At 45.7% G+C, this 21,532-nt stretch overlaps 1 protein-coding gene across 3 annotated transcripts in view; it reads left to right on the top strand.

Moving 5' to 3' along the window:
• The window catches only part of UBE3C (ubiquitin protein ligase E3C), a 146,125-nt gene that overhangs the window by 46,441 nt on the left and 78,152 nt on the right, over positions 1–21,532 (top strand). For 2 of the 3 annotated variants that reach the window (XM_069729723.1, XM_069729724.1), the window contains exons 12-14: positions 5,107–5,193; positions 5,348–5,505; positions 16,429–16,664. In XM_069729723.1, the coding sequence (XP_069585824.1) occupies positions 5,107–5,193; positions 5,348–5,505; positions 16,429–16,664 (481 nt within the window). The remainder of the gene's footprint in view (positions 1–5,106; positions 5,194–5,347; positions 5,506–16,428; positions 16,665–21,532) is intronic. The other variant, XM_069729725.1, reaches the window with a different exon arrangement.

Here is a 21,532-nt window from a genome sequence, read left to right as displayed (position 1 = left end):
CAATGCTCCTCTGGGAAATATGCAAATTGTCTCTTCAGAGGGGAAGAGGATTAGAACTCTATTGCCACCTATTGGAAGTAGCAATCCTAAAAGTCAATGTCGACCCTTTAACGAGCCTTGTCACATGACTTAGGATAAAAGCCAAACTGACTAGGGGCAGTACCCCCGAAACAGTGTCTGCAAATTGAGATTCTGCTTTGGCTTTTATCCCAAGTCATGCGACAAGACTCGTTAAAGGGTCGACATTGACTGTTAGGATTGCTACTTCCAATAGGTGGCACTAGAGTTCTAGTCCTCTTCCTCTCTGAAGAGACAATTTGCACTACTCAACATTGAAACTGCAACACCAAAAAGAAAGAGTAATGTAGTTATAAATATCCCAGGATGGATAGACATGTTAATAATATGCAAATGATGACAAATGGAAACAAATTTTTCGATGTTTTGGTATATTCAGTATCGAGTGTGAGCGCCACATGCACAAATCACTGCATTTCGACACATTAACTGTTATCAGTGCGGTTATTAATGGTTGAGGAATTCTGCCAGGCTGAATGTCTTTGAGCAAAACATGAAGAACCACTGAATAGAAGGCAAGTCTGGAGCTGCTGCAGGCCATGGCAGGCTGCTCACAGTAGCACAAGCAACGTGCCACCTTGCATTGCTGTGTTGAAAAATGGCTCCTATGACACTTTGGGGAAATGGCCGTACCATTAGTTCCAATCAATGTAACGCCGAGTTGTTGATAATGTGATTTCCATAATTCCATGACTTTTTCTTCTTGGTCTTGGATTTTAAGTGTTGTGTAGTGTAGTTCACCTCAGTCTTAACCATTTTTTTTTTTTGTCTTCACAGACGTGACTTTTTTTTATTTTGGATGACTTTTTAAATTTGCTGCTTTCTGGCTAAATGTTTAAGCCCGATAATGCTTGGCTGTTATCCAGTAGTAATCTAGTAAATAAGCTGGGAATGCTGACCCCTATGTGTGATGCTGGACATACCACACAGGGCTTTATGTGAAGTGACACCTATGTGTGATGTTGGACATACCACACAGGGCTTTATGTGAAGTCGGGGCATTCCTATTCCCAACTTTCATGTGTCAACACTGCATTCGGTGACCTTCCTTTCACACAATGAAAGAGTAAACCCATTTAAGATACGGTATATTCCTTGTAATTACCCTTTGATTGTTTTTTTTTTCTTCCAGTTTGTCCACCTTTTGTATTTTAATTTTTTTTTTTATATATCTGGTTTTCATTGGGACACCATGGGTGATGAACTGCATGAATTACACAGACCAGAGTAGGGGGACAAGAGTAAAGTTAGATGTCATGTTCTGCTTATGGAGGGGATGATATTGTGACACCTTCACTTAAACCTATTGTGCTCCATTCATTATCCTCCACATTTATGGCAGAGGCATAAGTAGGAGAATCTTGCGATCAGCTAATTAAGTTTTATTGGGGGATCTTCTAAATAAGAGCTTAATAAGCATGGAAGGAATGTCACACTTCCTTTTACAGCTTTAGACAAGCATTAAACTTTTGTGCTCCTCCTGGAGAAAAGCTCCATAATATGGCGTTTGATGGAGCTTGACATTTTCCTTTTTTTTTGTCTGATAGAAAAATAAGTAATTCTCATTTTTTTTTGGTGGGCACCCCCTCATATATCTAAAAGCCGTTCCTTTAGTGTAGATGTGATGAAATGCTCCATGGTCCAGCAGTGGAGGAAATGGCCTCTTTTATTGCCCCCAATGTTTATCCATTCCTCTTCACCAGTTTCCCCCCAGGCGTTCTGCCAAGGACCTTTGGTGAGAGCAGAAATGTAGAAGGTCGCTCAGCCATTTCCTATAGAGTCTACGACCATTGGAAGGTTGCACGTGGCAAACCCATTTGTGAGATTATTTCCTTGTTCGTTTATTACTAATAAATGTGAGCAAATGGGGAAAAAAAGCCTGTTAGGAGAAAAAAAAACGTTGGCTCAATAGAGAACGGCAGTAAAAATGATTTTGCCTAATTAAAATCATTCTTCACTCAAATAACTCCTGATGCATCAGATATTACTTCCTCTTACACTTTATTACTGCCGTGTGACACATTCATCAATAATCCAAGGAAACATCCCGGACAGTTCGCGTGTTTCCATTGTTGCTGATCAGCTCAGGAGGCTCTCTGTACTTTTCTTTCAATTTTAAGTATGGTAATTTCCACCTTGTAACCTCAAGCAGTGGTAAAAGGGTCCACCACAAATCCTAATTTCAGCTCCGTATAAAGGCGCAGACAGACGGCCTTATAACACAGAAGACGATCGCAACGCAATGCTCGGACCGGCCGGCAGCTTTCCTGACCCGGGCATGACCGCATGTATCTCTATGCAGCTGTCACACTCTGGAGAGCCGCCGGCCAGGCCGAGCACTGCGATGCGATCGTCTTCAGGGTTTTATGGCTGACTGTGCCCTTTAAATGGGATTTTTTTTTTTAAAGGATCTAACATTTGCTTCATTGGTTTGACATTAGGGCATCAACCCAGGAAAGTGGCACCAAGTACTAGTAAAGCACATGGCTCCTCTTTAGATGTTTTTTCCTCCTTTGCGTCATCTGATATAAGCCTCATTCATTGCAGAGAGTGCTAAGGCTATGTTCACACAGGGCAGTTTTTTTAATGCTTTTTTTTTTTAAATGCGTTTCACAGTACCAACAAAATCTAGGCGATTTCAGAAATCTCATGCACACAGGGCAGTTTTTTTTTCCTGACTGTTTTGTCTAAAGAGCTGCGTTTTTGCAAAATGCAACAAGGAGAAGGACTTGGGGAGCCTAGATAATGATAAACTTACCTGGAGCAGCCAGTGCCAGGCAGCAGCTGCCAAGGCAAACAGGATCATGGGGTGCATTAAAAGAGGTCTGGATACACATGATGAGAGCATTATACTGCCTCTGTACAAATCCCTAGTTAGACCGCACATGGAGCACTGTGTCCAGTTTTGGGCATCGGTGCTCAGGAAGGATATAATGGAACTAGAGAGAGTACAAAGGAGGGCAACAAAATTAATAAAGGGGATGGGAGAACTACAATACCCAGATAGATTAGCGAAATTAGGATTATTTAGTCTAGAAAAAAGACGACTGAGGGGCGATCTAATAACCATGTATAAGTATATAAGGGGACAATACAAATATCTCGCTGAGGATCTGTTTATACCAAGGAAGGTGACGGGCACAAGGGGGCATTCTTTGCGTCTGGAGGAGAGAAGGTTTTTCCACCAACATAGAAGAGGATTCTTTACTGTTAGGGCAGTGAGAATCTGGAATTGCTTGCCTGAGGAGGTGGTGATGGCGAACTCAGTCGAGGGGTTCAAGAGAGGCCTGGATGTCTTCCTGGAGCAGAACAATATTGTATCATACAATTATTAGGTTCTGTAGAAGGACGTAGATCTGGGGATTTATTATGATGGAATATAGGCTGAACTGGATGGACAAATGTCTTTTTTCGGCCTTACTAACTATGTTACTATGTAACATGTCACTACTTTTAGCTTTTTTCAGCATTTTTGCAGCATTTTTCACCCATTGAAAGCAATAGGTAGTGCAAAAAAATGCTGCAAAAAACACATGAATCAGTTTTTGCTATGTTTTTGGTCCCAAAACCTGAGGAAGCTGAATCAGATTATTTTTTTATGGACTAAACGTTATCAGCGTGTGCAAGACACAAATGTACCCTGACAAAAACGCAGTAAAAAATAGCAGCAAACCTGCAGGAAAAAAAATGCATAAAAAAGTGTGAACATAGCCTAAAGGTACCGTCACACTCAGCAACTTTCCAACGATCACAACCAGCGATACGACCTGGCCGTGATCATTGGAAAGTCCTTGTGTGGTTGCTGGAGAGCTGTCACACAGACAGCTCTCCAGCGACCAACGATGCCGAAGCCCCCGGGTAACCAGGGTAAACATCGGGTTACTAAGCGCAGGGCCGCGCTTAGTAACTCGATGTTTACCCTGGTTACCATTGTAAAAGTTAAAAAAAAAAAAAAAACACATACTCCCATTCCGGTGCCTGTCTCGTCCCCCGGCGTCCGCTTCCCTGCACTCCTCTTGCATCCTGTGTAAGCGCCGGCCGTAAAGCAGTGCGGTGACGTCACCGCTGTGCTCTGCTTTACGGCCGGCCGGCGCTGACACAGGATGCAGGAGGAGTGCAGGGAAGCAGAACGCCGGGGGACGTGACAGACACCGGAATGTGAGTATGTGGTTTTTTTTTTTTACATTTACAATGGTAACCAGGGTAAACATCGGGTTACTATGCGCGGCCCTGAGCTTAGTAACCCGATATTTACCCTGGTTACCAGTGAAGACATCGCTGAATCGGCGTCACACACGCCAATTCAGCGATGTCAGCGGGTGATCCAGCGACAAAATAAAGTTCTGGACTTTCTGCTCCGACCAACGATGTCACAGCAGGATCCAGATCGCTGCTGCGTGTCAAACACAACGATATCGCTATCCAGGACGCTGCAACGTCACGGATCGCTAGCAATATCGTTGTAATGTTGTTCAGTGTGAAGGTACCTTAAGTCAGAGTATTTTTCAGCTGTCAATACCTGTCCACTTGGAGTAAAACCTCTGCATTCTATGCCTGTTTTGTGCATTTTGTTGCCTTTTTTTGCTGCGGATCACTTGTGTGACTTGTCTACAATATATGTTTAATAGTTGGCTTTGTTCACCCACAAACGTTTTTTCACTGTCTCATTACTTTCTATGGGTGAAAAAATGCTGAAAAAAAAGAAAAGAAAAGAATTGACGTGCTGCAAATTTTAATAATGCTGACGTTTTTCCAATGCAGTCAGGAAAAAAAACATACAAGCGTGTGCATGAGATTTCTGAAATCGCATAACATTTGCTGGTACGGTGACAAAACAGCTTTTGATTTGCATTAAAAAAGCTGCAAGAAAGCCACAAAAATGCAATGTGTGAACAAAGCCCTAAGGTGCTGAGACCCTTTCATTTCAGGGATTGGAGGGGGGTCCCTAGGAGGGAGACCCCCTCATTGACGATAAAGGACTTTATTTGACAAGTGCTCGTATTCACAGACTTCTATTTTTCCTTCCAGGCTCCTGTACAGTTTAGCGTTTAATGCAAGATTTTTAAGACATCTTTGGTACTTAATCTCTTCGATGACAACCAAAATGATTACAGGGTAAGATGGCGCATATAAAACAGCTGTAATGTGTGCTTTTCCTGAATTAATAAATGCCATCCAATCTATATCCTGTTGTAATAGAGTTTATCCATTTCATAATGAATTGTGTCCTTCCCGAATGTCGGTGATGATGTGAGGTTTGTTATTGTAGGTCAATGGTGCCGCTCCTCCAGGTGATATCCAGAGGGTCTCCCATGTCATTCGAGGACTCCAATCGCATCATCCCTCTGTTTTACCTATTTAGCTCCCTCTTTAGTCATTCCCTTATCTCCATACACGATAATGAATTCTTTGGTGACCCCATAGAAGGTAAGAGAATTGATCTTCACGTTTAGGTGCATATCTTGCCTATGTCTGTGTACAGGGAAAGTGGGAATTTTAGGTAACCGATAATATTTCCATAAGAAGGCAGCTTCATTCCGTTCTGTCGGACGGACGGACGGACGATCGGTCAGTCGGTTGCTTGCTCGGTCTGTCTCTCATCTAGGAACAAAGCTGATCAGCCCCTCCTAATAGGATGACATAAATATACATAGGTGCCAGCTGCTGTAACTGTGTTATATACATACCACAGATTGCGCTAGTATATTTTGTGCCCGAAGAGGCGTAAACATTGAATATATCAATTGTAAACTGCATTACTGCCATATAGAATAAACAGTGGCATGTAAAAGTCTGGTCACTGTGACCAATTAAGCAAGTTGAAGATGAAATGATCTCTAAAAAGCCTAAAGTTAAAGATAACACATTTATTTTGTATTTTAGGCCCCAAAAATTATATATAATTTATTTATTTATTTTTTTCATTTTAAAAATTATAAGAAGGAAAATGGGCCGATGCAAAGGTTTGGGCACCCTTGGAGATTTGTGTGCTTAGGGTTATGGCTTGTTCACCATCATAACCCAGCCTCCTCTAACCTTGTGCCAAAAACAACAGGCATTGGTTCTTCTAAACAGCTGCCTAGTACTCTGAAAATGAAAATGGTGGAGGTCCACGAAGCAGGACAAGGCTATAAGAAGATAGCAAAGTGTTTTCAAGTTGCCATTTCCTCAGTTCAAAATGTAATGACAGTTAATAGGAACAGTGGAGATCAAGATAAGGTCTGGAAGACCGAGAAAAATGTCAGTAAAAACTGCTTGTGTTATTGCTAGAGAGGCAAATTAGAACCCCTGCTTGACTGCAAAAGACTTCCTGAATGATTTAGCAGTCTCTGGATTTGTGGAGTTGATCAGTAGCCTGATCTGAACGTGAATGAAAATCTGAGGCTAGACATACACAGTGGGTACAGAAATTATCCCTTTAAATTTTTCACTTTGTTTCATTGCAGCTATTTGGTAAATTCCAAAAAGTTAATTTTTTTTCTCATTAATGTACACTCTGCACCCCATCTTGACTGAAAAAAAAAAACAGAAATGTAGTAATTTTTGCAAATTTAATAAAAAAAAAAAAAGACTGAAATATCACATGGCCATAAGTATTCAGACTCTTTGCTCAGACACTCATATTTAAGTCACATGCTGTCCATTTCCTTGTGATCCTGCTTGAGATGGTTCTACTCCTTCATTGGAGTCCAGCTGTGTTTAATTAAACTAATAGGACTTAATTTGGAAAGGCGCACACCTGTCTATATAAGACCTCACAGCCGGGAGAACTCCGGGGGCCGTCGGAAGGTAAGTATATCCATATTTTTTTACTTTTATTCTTTTTTTTTTTTTTTTTTCTTACACGAATATGGATCCCAGGGCCTGAAGGAGAGTCTCCTCTCCTCCAGACCCTGGGAACCATCCGGGACCGCTCCCTGCACATGCCGTATAAGACGACACCCGGTGTATAAGATGACCCCTGAAAAGTTGGGGGTCGTCATATACACCCAGTCGTCTTATACGCCAAAAAATGCGGTATTATATAGAGTCAACAGAGTGATCTATTTCAGGTGTTTATTTCTGTTAATGTTGATGATAATGGCTTACAGCCAATGAAAACCCAAAAGTCATTATCTCAGTAAATTAGAATAATTTACAAAAAACACCTGCAAAGGCTTCCTAAGCATTTAGAAAGGTCAATTAGTCTGTTTCAGTAGGCTCCAGAATCATGGGGAAGACTGCTGACTTGACAGATTTCCAGAAGGCATTCATTGACACACTCCACAAGGAGGGTAAGCCACAAAACAGAAATAAACACTTGAAATAGATCACTCTGTTTGTAATGACCCTATATAATATGAGTTTCACTTTTTGTATTGAAGAACTGAAATAAATTAACTTTTTGATGATATTCTAATTTTGTGAGAAGTACTTGTATATATTTTGCGTAAAATATAAAGGAAATGTGTAATCTTTAAGTTTTGCCCTTTTAGAGATCATTTCATATTCAACTTGCTTAACTGTTCACAATAGCAGTAATTTTCACCTGGGGTGCCCAAACTTTTACATGCCACTGTACTTATAGAATTGAGATACTTGTCACTTAATGGGTGTAACCTGAAAAAAATTACATGCTACAGACTTAAAGGGAACCTGTCCCCAGAAGATACACTATTATCCTGCAGATATGTAGTTAACCTGCAGATTAATGGCATTATTAATCTGTCTCGCGATGCTCCCGTTCCCAATAATGCCTAGCGGCAATGACCTCAGATAACGTAGCGGTCTCGAAAGACCCACGTCATCACAGGTCATTGCCGCAAAGCATCACTGGGAACGAAAGCATCGCGATGAGCGGGAACTTTGCGAGGGACGCCGGAAGGTGAGGATATCACGATTTATTATTTTAATTCTTTTTTTTTTTTTTAAGCAATTATAGGGTTCCCAGGGCCTGGAGAAGAGTTTCCTCTCCTCCATCCTGGGTACCAACCGCACATGATCCGCTTACTTCCCGCATGGTAGGCATAGCCACATGCAGAAAGTAAGCGGATCAATGCATTCCTATGTGTCCAGAATCCCCGCAATTGCGCACAGGGAATGAACATGCTGCGTTATTTTCCGGAATGCGCCAACATGTGCACAAAAATTGTGGATTGCATTCTAATAGGATGCTTAATATATGCATTTTTTTGTGGTTTTATCGTGTTTTTATAGCGAAAAACCGCGAAAAATCCTGAACGTGTGCACATAGCCTTAGAGAGGTGGGGGGGCTATTTCTTAAGGGAAATATCAGGGCTTTCGGCAGGACTTTTAGCCCTGCCCATGTCAGCTTCTCCCTGGGTTCAGATGATTCCCCAGTCCGGCGCTACTAGATGGGCTACCTTACAGGTGTCTGGATTTTGCAGGCACAGGCTAGACATTCGCTGTGGTGAAGGGTTAATCGCCGCCTCCTCTCCTCCCACCCCCCATTCTCTCTCCTTCGGGCGGGCTTTTCTCCCGCCTGTATCTTCTTCCTGCAGCGGCGCCTAGCTCCGCCCCATAGCACTGCCTGCCATTGGCGCCATATTGGTCCTCCTGGTGTGCGCGCTTGACTCCGCCCACTCCCCCCAGCCCCAGCTCTCTTTACGGCCGGTGCAATCTTCCTGCTCCAGTATCACGCGGTCGGCTCCGCCCCTCTTCCGGTTTTAATGAGCTGGCTTTTTCCTCCTTCCGCCCGCCTTTTTCTCTGCAGCATGCTTTTTACCTGCTCCTCCAGCGGTCGCCATTAGTCGTGTGCATCCAGCGGTGCTTCTGTCTGCAGGACCTGCTTTCCCCCTTACCTTCTACAGCCTGGAAGTTACAGGACATCTGCCGTGAGTAGCTCTGCACAGCAGACTGACACTCTCCTCTGCTCATCCCCATACCCTCTGGCATCCTCTTTCCACCATGTCTAATTCTAAGGGAGAACGTTCCCTTCCTCCTGCTTCTTCCTCCTTCAGCTATTTTGGTCCGACACTTCGTATGTTCGTCCTGTAAATGCAGACTTCCCTCAGGTCAGTCCTCTTCCCTCTGTCAGGACTGCAATAGCCCCACGGTGCCCACCGCCAAGGACCCCCCTGCTGTCCGAGTGAGATCCCTATCCCAGGGTGGGTTTCCACTCTGTCCCAATCCGTGACGGATCTCGCCAGGGTATCTCAGACCCTAGTGTCTGTACTTGATAGGTTACCCCTGCAGACTTCCGCTGTAGCCAACGGGTCACAGGAAGCTCCGTCCGAGCCTACCAATATTGGCTGTAAAAGATCTAGACAGGAACGTCGGTCTGAGTGCTCTTCGCGTTCCATCTCACCCCAGGGCTCGCCTCCGAGGTCTGTTTCTTCCCGGTCTTCCTCCCCCGAGTCAGGTGAAGCATTCTCAGACGCGCCTTCGGAGGATGCTTTGGAGCTGGATTCTAACCAAATCGCTAGCATGAGGGATATGGTTCAGAGCCTCATTGCTGGAGTTAACCAGACCTGTGGCATCAAAGACTCTGCTATGGAACCCGCAGATCAGGCGGTTTCGTATAGACTGTCCAAACCACCTTCCAAAGTTTTCGCTCATTCTGGATTCAAGGAGCTTATGGCCAGAGAAAGAGAGAATCCGAACAGACGCTTTCAAAGAGGAAAGCGCCTGGGCGTGTTATATCCTTTTTCCCCGGAGCTCACCGCCAACTGGACAGCTTCTCCCTCTGTGGACCTGCCAGTTTCTAGACTATCTACCACCACAGTCCTGCCCCTCTCTGGTGCAGCATCTCTGAAGGACTCTAGTGATAGACTTATAGAATTGTTTGCGAAGTCAGCCTTCGAAGCCGCTGCTTCCGCTCTTTGCCCGACTTTTCCCTCCACATGGGTTTCACAGTCTGTTGCCAAATGGGCAAAACAACTCCGTCAGGGCATTCTGGCTGGGGCCCAATCAGAACAGCTAGCGGAGCTTGCCAACCAGATTTCTCACACAGATGAGTATTTGGTCTCTGCTTCCCTGGATGCCACGTCTTGTGCAGCTCAGGCATCCAGCAATGTTGTTGCCATCCGCCAGACTGTTTGGCTTAAGGCCTGGCAAGTGGACCTGTCTTCCAGGAAGTCCCTTACCAGCCTGCCTTTTCAGGGATCTCGTCTTTTCGTTTCCAGGCTGGACCAAATTATTAAGGACGCGAACGGGGGGCAAGTTCCCTTCTCCCCAATCCAAACCTCGCCTACCTGTTCCCAAGAGGCAGTTTCGGTCCTTTCGGCCCCTTAGTCATTTTGCGCCGACAGACTCTTCTTCTCAACAGCAGAGGCCACAAGCGCGCCAGGATAGGAAGAAGGTTTCCTTTAGGCCCACTCCTTCCTGGCGCTCCTGCTATTCCCAAGGAAGATCCACCAGGTCTAGATCTGGAAGATCTACCTCGGCATGACTCTCACCGAGATCCTGGCGCATCTCCCAAGCTGGGCGGTCGTCATCTTTTCTTCAAAGACGTTTGGCTCATGTCGGTGAAGGATGCATGGGTCAGGGAAGTGGTATCCTCTGGATACAAAATAGATTTAGTTTCTCAGCCCCGGGATCGCTTCTTCGAGTCTCGCCCTCCAAAAGACCCGACTTTGGTTCCAGGTTTCTTTGCAGCCATTGGTCGGCGCAGGAGTCTTCTTTGCCGATCAACGTCCTCGAAACACGGGCCATTTTTCTGTCCCTCCTTCACTGGGAAAGGCTCCTCCGGGGTCTGCCAATCCGAATCCAGACAGACACTGCCACAGCAGTGGCATATGTCAACCACCAGGGAGGGACTCGGAGCTCATTGGCATTGGCCGAGGTTTCCAAGATCCTCCTTTGGGCAGAGATGACTGTTCCGGCGTATATCCGCAGTGCATATTGCCGGTATAGACAACTGGGCCACCGATTTTCTCAGCCGTGAGGGTCTCGCGGCGGGGGAATGGTCCTTGCATCAGGAGGTCTTCCATCAGATTTGCCTTCGATGGGGGACTCCAGATGTGGACCTCATGGCGTCCCAACTGAACAGGAAGGTCCCTCGTTTCATCTCCAGGTCCCGCGATCCTCTTGCGGTGGGCGCCGACGCTCTGGCCATTCCTTGGTCGCAGTTCGTGCTTCCCTATCTGTTCACTCCCCTTCCTCTTCTTCCCAAGCTATTGAAGATAAAGGCGGAGGGGGTACCGGTTATCTGCTGTCTCAAAGTCCGATCTGCCACCCGAATTCTTGGTTGCTCAGTTTGGCGGCGTGGCTGTTGAGACCACGGTTCTGAAAGTGTCTGTTTTTTTTGATCTGGTGATTCACGCCATGATCCAGGCTCGGAAGTCTTCGTCTTCCAGGATCTACTATCAAACCGGGAGGCCCTATTTCCGCTGGTGCGAGTCCAATCAGGTTCCACCTGGACGCGGGTCTTTCCCTGAGTTCTCTGAAGGGTCAAGTATCAGCGCTTTCCATCCTTTTCCAGAGGACATTATCATCCCGACCGCAGGTCAAGACTTTCCTTCAGGGAGTAGCTCATGCAGCTCCTCCATACCGGGCTCCCGTGGATCCCTGGGATCTCAATCTTGTACTGGAAGTCCTGAGGGGTCCTCCCTTTGAGCCTCTCAGAGAGGTTTCCCTGTCTTTTATGACCTGGAAGGTGGTCTTTCTCGTGGCCATCATCTCCATCCGGCACGTTTCGGAGTTGGGCGGCCCTCTCTTGCCGCCCGCCTTTCTTGGTTATTCACCAGGATAAGGTGTTCTTGCGGCCTCTGCCTTCTTTACTTCCTAAGGTGGTGTCCACTTTCCATCTCAACGAGGACATTGTTCTGCCTTCCTTTTGCCCTGCTCCGACTGATCCTATGGAGCGCGCATTGAACAAGCTTAACTTGGTCAGAGTCTACCTGGCTAGAACGGCCTCCTTTCGGAAGACGGATTCTCTATTCGTCATTCCGAATGGTATGCGAAGAGGCCTGCCAACCTCCAAGTCGACTATTGCTCGCTGGATCAAAAGGGCAATTTTGGAGGCTTACCGGGTAAAGAACAGAGTGCCCCCCTCTGGGGTTAGGGCTCACTCTACCCGGGCAGTTGGCGCCTCCTGGGCGGTGCACCACAGGGCTTCCGCCCTACAGCTTTGTAAAGCGGCAACCTGGCCATCCATCCATACATTCGCCAAATTTTACAAGGTCCATACCTACGCTTCGGCTGACGCCAGCCTAGGCAGAAGGATCTTGCAGGCGGCAGTTATCAGTTCTCCGACCTGATGGAACTCTGTTTTCCCTCCCTAAGGACTGCTTTTGGACGTCCCATGGTTCCTGTGTCCCCCAATGAAGCGATAGAGAAAACAGGATTTTTGGTTGCTTACCGTAAAATCTGTTTCTCGGAGCCTTCATTGGGGGACACAACACCCGCCCATGTTGATTCGTTCTTCGTTCTCTGATTACAGTTAATACCTCTGTGTTCTTTCATCTTTGTTTTCTTCTCCTGCTGCTTTCTCACTAACTGAGTATCAATATGCCAGTCAGTTGGGTGTATACTGCAGAGGAGGAGCTAACTCTTTTTGTGCATAGTGTCAGCCTCCTAGTGGCAGCAGCATACACCCATGGTTCCTGTGTCCCCCAATGAAGGCTCAGAGAAACAGATTTTACGGCAAACAACCATAAATCCTGCTTTCCTCCCTGCAACAGTCTGCTAGGTGCTGGCGCCGGGTTGGTGAATAACGCTATTAACCTGCAGATTAACCTCATATATACAGTTTAATAGCGTTTTTTTTTTCTGGTGACAGGTTCCCTTTATATCTGCTGCAGATCTGCAAGGGAAAATAAGCAACATGTGCATGAAACTTCAGGAATCTCAAGCACTTTGCGTATACTAGGAAATGCTTCAGGTTTTGTGACAAATTTATTCAGAAAAAAACATGACAAAGAAAGCTACTGAATTTCAACTAGCCTAGACCCTTAGGCCTATGCCAGAGCCCACATCAAATGGAGGGAGTCCAACATTGGCGTACTATTACACCCGATGTCAGAAAGGGGTTAAATAAAAAATAACCTAGACTTGTTTAGTATCTGCAAACTCGTAATGGCAAGTCCGTTTTAGCGTTTAGCAAACATGGTAAAAAAAATTGTAGAATTGCCCCCTTTTTTTTGCAATTTCACGTTGCTTGGAATTTTTTTCCAGTTTTCTTGTACATTATATGGTAGAATCAATGGAGTCATTCAAAAGTACAATTCGTACCACAAAAAAACAAGCCCTCACATGGTCATATTGACAGAAAAATAAAAAAGTTATGGCTCTGGGCAGAAGGGGAGCCAAAAGGAAAACGAAAAATCCCAGGGTGGTGAAAGGGGTAGAGTTAGACCTAATGGCCAACACTCCGCCCAACTGTGGTGGCCAATGGTGACACAATTGTGACATCCCCACTATCATCATGGGTGATTTCAATATCACCATTGACACTTCCACCTCAGCTGCCTCTAAACTTTTATCAACTTTTATCACTGACTGCCTCCTTTATCCTCACTCAATGGTCCCCTCAGGCCCTCACAAAGATGGCCACACTCTGGACCTCATCTTCACCAGCCTCTGCTCCCTTACTAATCTCATTAGCACACCCCTCCCCCTGTCCGACCACAACCTGCTGACATTCTTTTCCCTCTCCTCTCCTAGTGTGCAAACCCCACTCCACAAACTCACTCACCCTCACAGAAATCTCAAACATCTCAACTTACAATCACTCTCGGAGTCCCTTCTCCCTCTTACAGACATAGTCTCCCTTCATGACACAGATGCTGCTGCCACTTTTTATAACACCACAATAACAGCAACACTCAATTCGGCCGCCCCGCTCATGCATAGCAAAACTCGTGCACTCAACAGGCAGCCCTGGCTGACCAGCCTGACCAAAGAACTGAGACGGGCTTCCAGGATCGCTGAGCGGAGATGGAAGCGATCCCGCTCTGCTGACCACTTCACTGCATACAAGCAGTCCCTCGCCAGCTTCAAGTCCACGCTCACTGCCGCAAAACAAACTTCTCATCTCTCATATCCTCCCTGTCTCACAACCCTAAACAGCTTTTCAACACTTTCAATTCTCTACTCCGTCCCCCTGCACCCCCTCCCTCCCCTCTCATTTCTGCTGAAGACTTTGCCTCTTTCTTTAAACAGAAGATCGATACGATCAGAGAAAGCTTTGGCCCACAGCGCCCATTGCCCCTCTTAGCTGCTCAACGCTGCTCCTCCAAAACCAGCTTCTCCACCAAGACAGAAGATCAGCTCTCCACCCTCCTGTCAAGATCACACCTCACCACCTGCACGCTCGACCCGCTCCCATCCAACCTCATCCCTAACATTTCCACGGTCTTCATCCCAACCCTAACACCTTTTCAACCTCTCACTCACAACAGGTGTCTTCCCCTCATCCTTCAAATATGCCAAGATCACACCCATCCTCAAAAAGACCTCCCTCGACCCATCCTCTGTGTCTAGCTATCGCCTGATATCTCTTCTCCCTTATGCCTCCAAATTACTGGAGCAACACATCCATCTTGAACTGTCCTCCCACCTCTCCTCCTGCTCCCTCTTTGATCGGTTACAATCTGGCTTCTGTCCCATTCACTACTAACTGCCAGGAGCAAGCGACACTACTCTGTCCTCCTTCTCCTGGACCTGTCTTCTGCCTTTGACACTGTGGACCACTCCCTTCTGCTACAGATCCTCTCATCTCTTGGTATCACAGACTTGGCCCTATCCTGGATCTCGTCATATCTGACAGACCGAACATTCAGTGTCTCCCTCCCCCACACCACCTCCTCACTTCGCCCCTTGTCAGTCGGTGTTCCTCAAGGCTCTGTTCTAGGACCCCTACTCTTCTCCATCTACACCTTCGGCCTTGGACAGCTCATAAAACCCCACGGTATGCAGTACCATCTCTATGCCGATGACACGCAGCTCTACCTATCCGGACCTGACCTCACCTCCTTACTTACCAAAATCCCACATTGTCTGCTATTTCAGCCTTCTTTTCTGCTCGCTTTCTACAACTGAACATGGGCAAAACAGAATTCATCATCTTTCCCCCATCTCACTCTACCCCTCCACCAGACCTATCTATCAATGTCAATGGCTGCTCACTTTCCCCAGTCCCACATGCCCTGTGCCTCGGCGTGATCCTCTGCCCTCTCTTTCAAGCCACATATCCAAGCCCTTCCCTCCTCCTGCCATCTCAAACTCAAAAATATTTCCCGGATCCGCGCATTCCTTGACCGCGGCACCATGAAAACACTAGTGCATGCCCTTATCATCTCCCGCCTTGACTGCTGCACTCTCTGGACTCCCCTCTAGCACTCTGGCACCACTCCCATCCATCCTACACTCTTCTGCCCAACTAATCTACCTGTCTCTCTGCTATTCCCCAGCCTCTCCCCTATGCCAAGCCCTTTACTGGCTTCCTATCGCCCAGAGACTCCAGTTCAAAACCCTCACAATGACATTCAAAGCCATCCACAACCTATCTCCTCCATACATCTGTGACATGGTCTCCTGGTACCTACCTACACGCAACCTCCGATACTCTCAAGACCTCCTTCTCTACTCCCCTCTCATCTCTTCTTCCCACATCCGCATCCAAGACTTCTCCCATGCTTCCCCCATACTCTGGAACTCTCTACCACAACATATCAGACTCTCGCCTACCATAGAAACCTTCAAAAAGAACCTGAAGACTCATCTCTTCCGACAAGCCTACAGCCTGCAGTGATCCTCAACCTACTGAACCGCCGCACAACCTGCTGTATCCTCACCCATCCCCTGCAGACTGTGAGCCCTCGCCGGCAGGGTCCTCCCTCCTTATGTACCTGTGTGCCTTGTTTTTTGCTCATGTTTAATGTATTTGTCTATATTTGCCCCGTATTCACATGTAAAGCGCCATGGATTAAATGGCGCTATAAAAATGTATAATAATAAAATACTGGGGCCATTGGCCCGCCATAGGTTGGTGGCTTTTCCGCCACTCGGCCAACTGCACCTAACCCCCATATATTATTGCTGACCAATGACGCATCTGGCCATACATTGTCCCCACAGTGGCTACTGCAAGAGTTATGTAGCATTACAGCTAGCCATTCACATTAATAGACTGGCCAGGATCACTAGTATGGGAGCTACACGTAAAGATCAGCTCCTTATTTTGGCTCATGGATGCATTCTCCAATCCAGAGACTCCTCGTTCTTCTGCCGTAATACATTAATGTACGGAGGAGGATTTCTTCATAAGACAAACCCCCTATAAATAAGTGAAAACCACTGCTCTGCTTTCTGCCCCTTCCCTGCCTGTGACAATAGGACAGCAGTCAGTTCAGTGGTTGCGCTCCTGGTCTGTACTATGTGACTGTGACAGTAAGATGTTTTTCCCAGCAGTAGTTGGCCAGAGACAATCTTCAATGATGCCTTTCACATTAGAAGAGTTGGTGGTGCTGTCCCGCTGCCTTCGTGATGCTTGCTTAGGAATCATCAAGCTGGCGTACCCCGAGACAAAGCCAGAGATGCGAGAAGAATACATGGCAGCTTTTCGAAGTGTTGGTGTCACCACCAATGTGGAGATGCAGCAACGTATCCAAACTGAGCAGAAACGATGGATTCAGCTGTTTAAGGTACCTAAGATAAAGAAGGTATTCTTAGTGTAAACTATTAATCCACAGAGCATTGTGGTTGTGACACCTTAAAGACAGTGCTGATCCCTGGAAGCCAAGAATTGTGCACTCTGTCCTAAGATTTCTTACAACCTGCTCCATACTTTGTACATTCTTTTAATGTTCTGCAATGTCGCACATAATGTCACATTTTATGCAACACAAACTTATTTTATGACAAGGCAAAGTGCTTTTCTTTTTACTTTTGCAGCTCAGGTTTTCCGTCTTTTGATTGGCAGCTTTCTCCCTATCCACAGCAAAAGGAGGAAAGCTGTCATTTAGCAGCAGTGCGTGGGGAAAGCCTGCATATCATGAATACATTGGAATTCTCCTTTACACTTTTGGGCCATGTGCAGCAAGGATTAAATTGTGAATTTGACCAAATGACACCGTAACAATAACTAACAGACATACTGTCCAAGTCTGCAACTATTGCATCCTCCTTTCCAGCTGAAATGTTCAGGCACCGCACCACTAATAATGCTTGGAGGGTTATTCTGGTGATTGTCACCGCAAATCCCACTACGGGAATAAAAAGAACAAGAAAGAGTCCGCACTCCAAATTGCTAATTTCAAGTTTTATTAATCCATGCCTGACAAATGGCCAACATGGCAAGAGTCAGAAATCTGCTGCATTCCAGCTGTTGAAAAAGTTCAACTCACAAAATGCTCTAAGAGCCTTCGATATAAGAGTATGCTGAGAGTTGTAGTTACATAACAGGTTGGGTGCCTTAGGATGCTGACCCCTGATGGCAACATTTAACCCTTCACTGGGCTTAAAGATGTTGTATGGTTTCAGAAGAGACGTCTGCAGTCACAGCAGACTGCCAAGTCGTGACAGTGTGTGATGCGTACACATTCACGATTCCCCTGTATTCCCATGTGGGTGAGCGGTCACATGCTGACTAGTCTTAACTTCCTTCTCTCATTAGATGAGAATTGAGAGAAACGAATTGAGAGAAACACATGAGTCTAGGGAAATAAAGGGGGATCGTGACAGTGTGTGAGTATCACACTGTCACGATTCAGCAGCCTGCTGTCACTTCAAGTGCAGACTTTTCTTCCTAGACTGGATAACCCTTCTCAAAGCTATACTCATCTTTAACGAGCATTTTTCATATGCTTACAAATAATATGTAATGTTAAGCTACTTTTTAAGTAGTCTAATTTAAACATTTTATATTGTTGCTGCAGAGTGTCTATAAGCCATTATTTCCAAATGTTTTGCAAAAATGTTATAAATCCTTTAGGCCACTTGCTTCAGGCTCTGACAGCTCTTTCTCTTGTAGCTGATAGCACATATCTTTAAAAGTTTGGATAGGAGAGAGAGCTTGTACAGTCTCTGGGAGGGCAGAGAAAACAGATTGTTGAAAAAGTGGAAACCACTTGAAGAGGAAATATATTAACATAGGAGCTGTACTGATATATGAGCTATTGAAGGCAGCAACACCCTGGATGCGCACAGACATAACATCCAGCCTATATTACTGGCAGAGACACTCTCACAAGAGAATAATCTGACCATCAGATCAGGCTGTAAAATGTACTAGAGAGTCTGAAAATGAGTAAGGGTGAAGGGATGAAGATTGTAGGAAACTTGGTGAAATTTTATTATCTAAAGGTAAACATTAACCTACAGAAATACAAGTTTTCCTTGTAGAAGATACCCAAATCTTTTAATGCGTCTCTCTCCAGCATGGCACAATGACGCTGCAGGGGAAGTAGTCAGGGGTGCAGAGTTTTGCCACACTTTACAACCAAATGCTAGGTGGTCCACTAGCAGGATGCCAAACAAAAGGGCATTGTATAGCGCAGACAATAAAAAATGTGTATGTGTTGTAAATCATTTTTACCAGTGAATCTATTATCCTGGATTATATAAGCCATTTCACCCCATTAACAACTAAAGTCAGAAGTGTGAACAGAGCTGCGTTAAAATATTCATGCTGAAAATTCCTTCCTGAGCTGAGATATTAGAATTCTTTTTTTTTGTGTGGACCCACAAGTGTTGTTCACATGGCAGTCTGTGTGATGGCACCGCGCACAGTGACGTCTGCGGTTACCGCACATCCATTGTCCATATTGGTGTACCATGACGGCTTGGATCCTGAGTGCTGAAAGACGGACAGATCGATTGATTATTTTCTGCAATTTTTGATGAGTAAGATGCATTAATGTCTTAAAATTCAGCGTAATTAGTATCTCATCAGGATTTGTATAATGTTGATGTTAATGGACCAGATGGAGGGCGAATCCCTTATCTGGTGACACGAAAATCAATCTTCCTTCTCTCTTTAACTCTGTCGCTCTCTACAAAGTTTTTAAGTAGAGTCCAGAAAGGGATCTGGTGTAGAAAAGTGACACTCGATGTGTCCTAAGAAAACAGATCAAGTCGGCTAAAAAAAAAAAAAAATACCCGCTCATTAAAGGGAACCTGTCACCCCGTTTTTTGAGATTGAGATATGAATACTGTTAAATAGGGCCTGCGCTGTGCGTTACTTTAGTGTATGTAGTGTACCCCGATTCCCCACCTATGCTGAGAAATAACTTACCAAAGTCGCCGTTTTCGCCTGTCAATCAGGCTGGTCAGGTCGGGAGGGCGTGTTCACAGCGCTGGTTCTTCCTCAGCTTTACGTTGGTGGCGTAGTGGTGTGCGCCTGTTGAAGTGACTAATCCACTGTGGGCACGTGAACATGCAGCGCGCGATCTGCGCTGTCATCCCTTTCGTCGGTGGGGGCGGCCATCTTCCTGGGGCCGCGCGTGCGCAGATCGAGTGCTCTGCTGCACGGGGCTTCAGCAAAATGGCCGCGGGATGCCGCGCGCGCGCATTAGAGATCGCGGCGGCCATTTTCCCAAAGCCGAGATGCAAACTCGGCTTTGGGAAAATGGCCGCCGCGATCTCTAATGCGCACGCGCGGCATCCCGCGGCCATTTTGCTGAAGCCCCGTGCAGCAGAGCACTCGATCTGCGCACGCGCGGCCCCAGGAAGATGGCCGCCCCCACCGACGAAAGGGATGACAGCGCAGATCGCGCGCTGCATGTTCACGTGCCCACAGTGGATTAGTCACCTCAACATGCGGACACCACTACGCCACCAACGTAAAGCTGAGGAAGAACCAGCGCTGTGAACACGCCCTCCCGACCTGACCAGCCTGATTGACAGGCGAAAACGGCGACTTTGGTAAGTTATTTCTCAGCATAGGTGGGGAATCGGGGTACACTACATACACTATAGTAACGCACAGCGCAGGCCCTATTTAACAGTATTCATATCTCAATCTCAAAAAACGGGGTGACAGGTTCCCTTTAAAGACACAGAAGCAGGAGGAATGCATTTTCCAAATTGAATGGTAGATTTACTGTCCGTTTAATACCGGCGACCTCTCGCTCAGTAATGTTCGGCTTGAGTCATCAGCTGTCCCTCCAGGTCTTTTATCACTGCTTTTGTCAAGCTATCTATTTAATTGAAAGAAGTTAATTGAATGAAAATGATCAACTAAGCTTGTATTAATATTGCTAATGGAACTTTCTTCTTGGCCATGTTTGGAGGAAGATGTCAACGCTAGACTTTAAGAAGGACCCATTAATGCGTGCACTTAACCTGATGGGCTAATTAAGCAATGCTTATTCATTCTACAAGCCTACAATAGCCCCCGTCCTGCCCATTCGGGCTGATTTTACAACACATTTCACTTACAAGCAGAGGCCCGATGAACATTAACTGAATTGAGCCTAAATGATAATGTTTTCATAAGGAGGAATTCAGCGTTAATGTGCCATAATAGGCAGAGGTTTTCCAGCTACCGGGACGCTTGAGCTCCACATAAAGGTTTTAAATAGAACCAAAAAAATGTGCTGATGTTCTAGTTGGAGAAAAGCCCAAGCTGGCAGATTTGGGAGAGAAAAACTTCCACGCTATCAGTGCTCCTCTACGGTATACCATAAGACCCCATTCAGATCAGGCATGTTTTCAGTCACCTGATTTTTTTTTTTTTATTTATGCATCATTACATCATAATCTGCTTGAAAAATAGGAGCTAAAAGGAGGTGATGGAGGTATTTATCTGTTACCCTGTTAGGGGGTTGAATCATTTCAAAGTGGCACCACATATTTTATATTAAAGGGAGCATGTCATCAGGATTTTGTAAACCAAATTAATGACGCTGCAATGCTGAATGAATCCTTACCTTGCTTGTAGAAATCCTTTTTGACGTTTTAGAGAAATCCTTTGTTGAAATCTTACACAAATGAGCCGTAAGTGCAGCGGGGTGGGACAATGCACTTGCCTCTCCTTATTCCCCGCCCGCTGCCTTCATTGCTTTGGACGGCGCATGCTCAGATTGATAGCCCTGCTCTCTCAGCGTTGATAGGAGGCTGCTGCACATGCATGGCCACAGGTAGTGCTGGTGCTTTTGCAATATTTCGGAATGGGGCACGTGCATTGTCCCACCCCACTGCACTTACAGCTCTCATTTGTATATGATTTTAGCCATGGATTTCTCTAAAACCGCATCAAGGATTTGTACAGGAAAGGTAGGGATTTATTCAGCATTACAGTTTCTTTCCATACATGTCATTAGTATCAGGTATAAAATCCCAAGGACGAGTTACCTTTAAAGAGGTTATCACATGAAGACAATCCTTTTCTAAGCTTAAATGGAATCTGTCACTAGGTTTTTGCCACCTATTCTGAGAACAGCATAATGTAGAGCAGTGTTCCCCAACTCCGGTCCTCAAGAGCCACCAACAGGTCATGCTTTCAGGATTTCCTTAGTATTGCGCAGGTGATTAAATGCTTGCCTGTCCAGGTGATGCAATTATCACCTGT

This window comes from Ranitomeya imitator, chromosome 6, assembly GCF_032444005.1.
Source record: "Ranitomeya imitator isolate aRanImi1 chromosome 6, aRanImi1.pri, whole genome shotgun sequence".
NCBI lineage: Eukaryota > Metazoa > Chordata > Amphibia > Anura > Dendrobatidae > Ranitomeya > Ranitomeya imitator.
The sequence above is the reverse complement of the archived record's forward strand: the minus strand, read 5'-3'. Positions and strand labels throughout refer to the sequence as shown.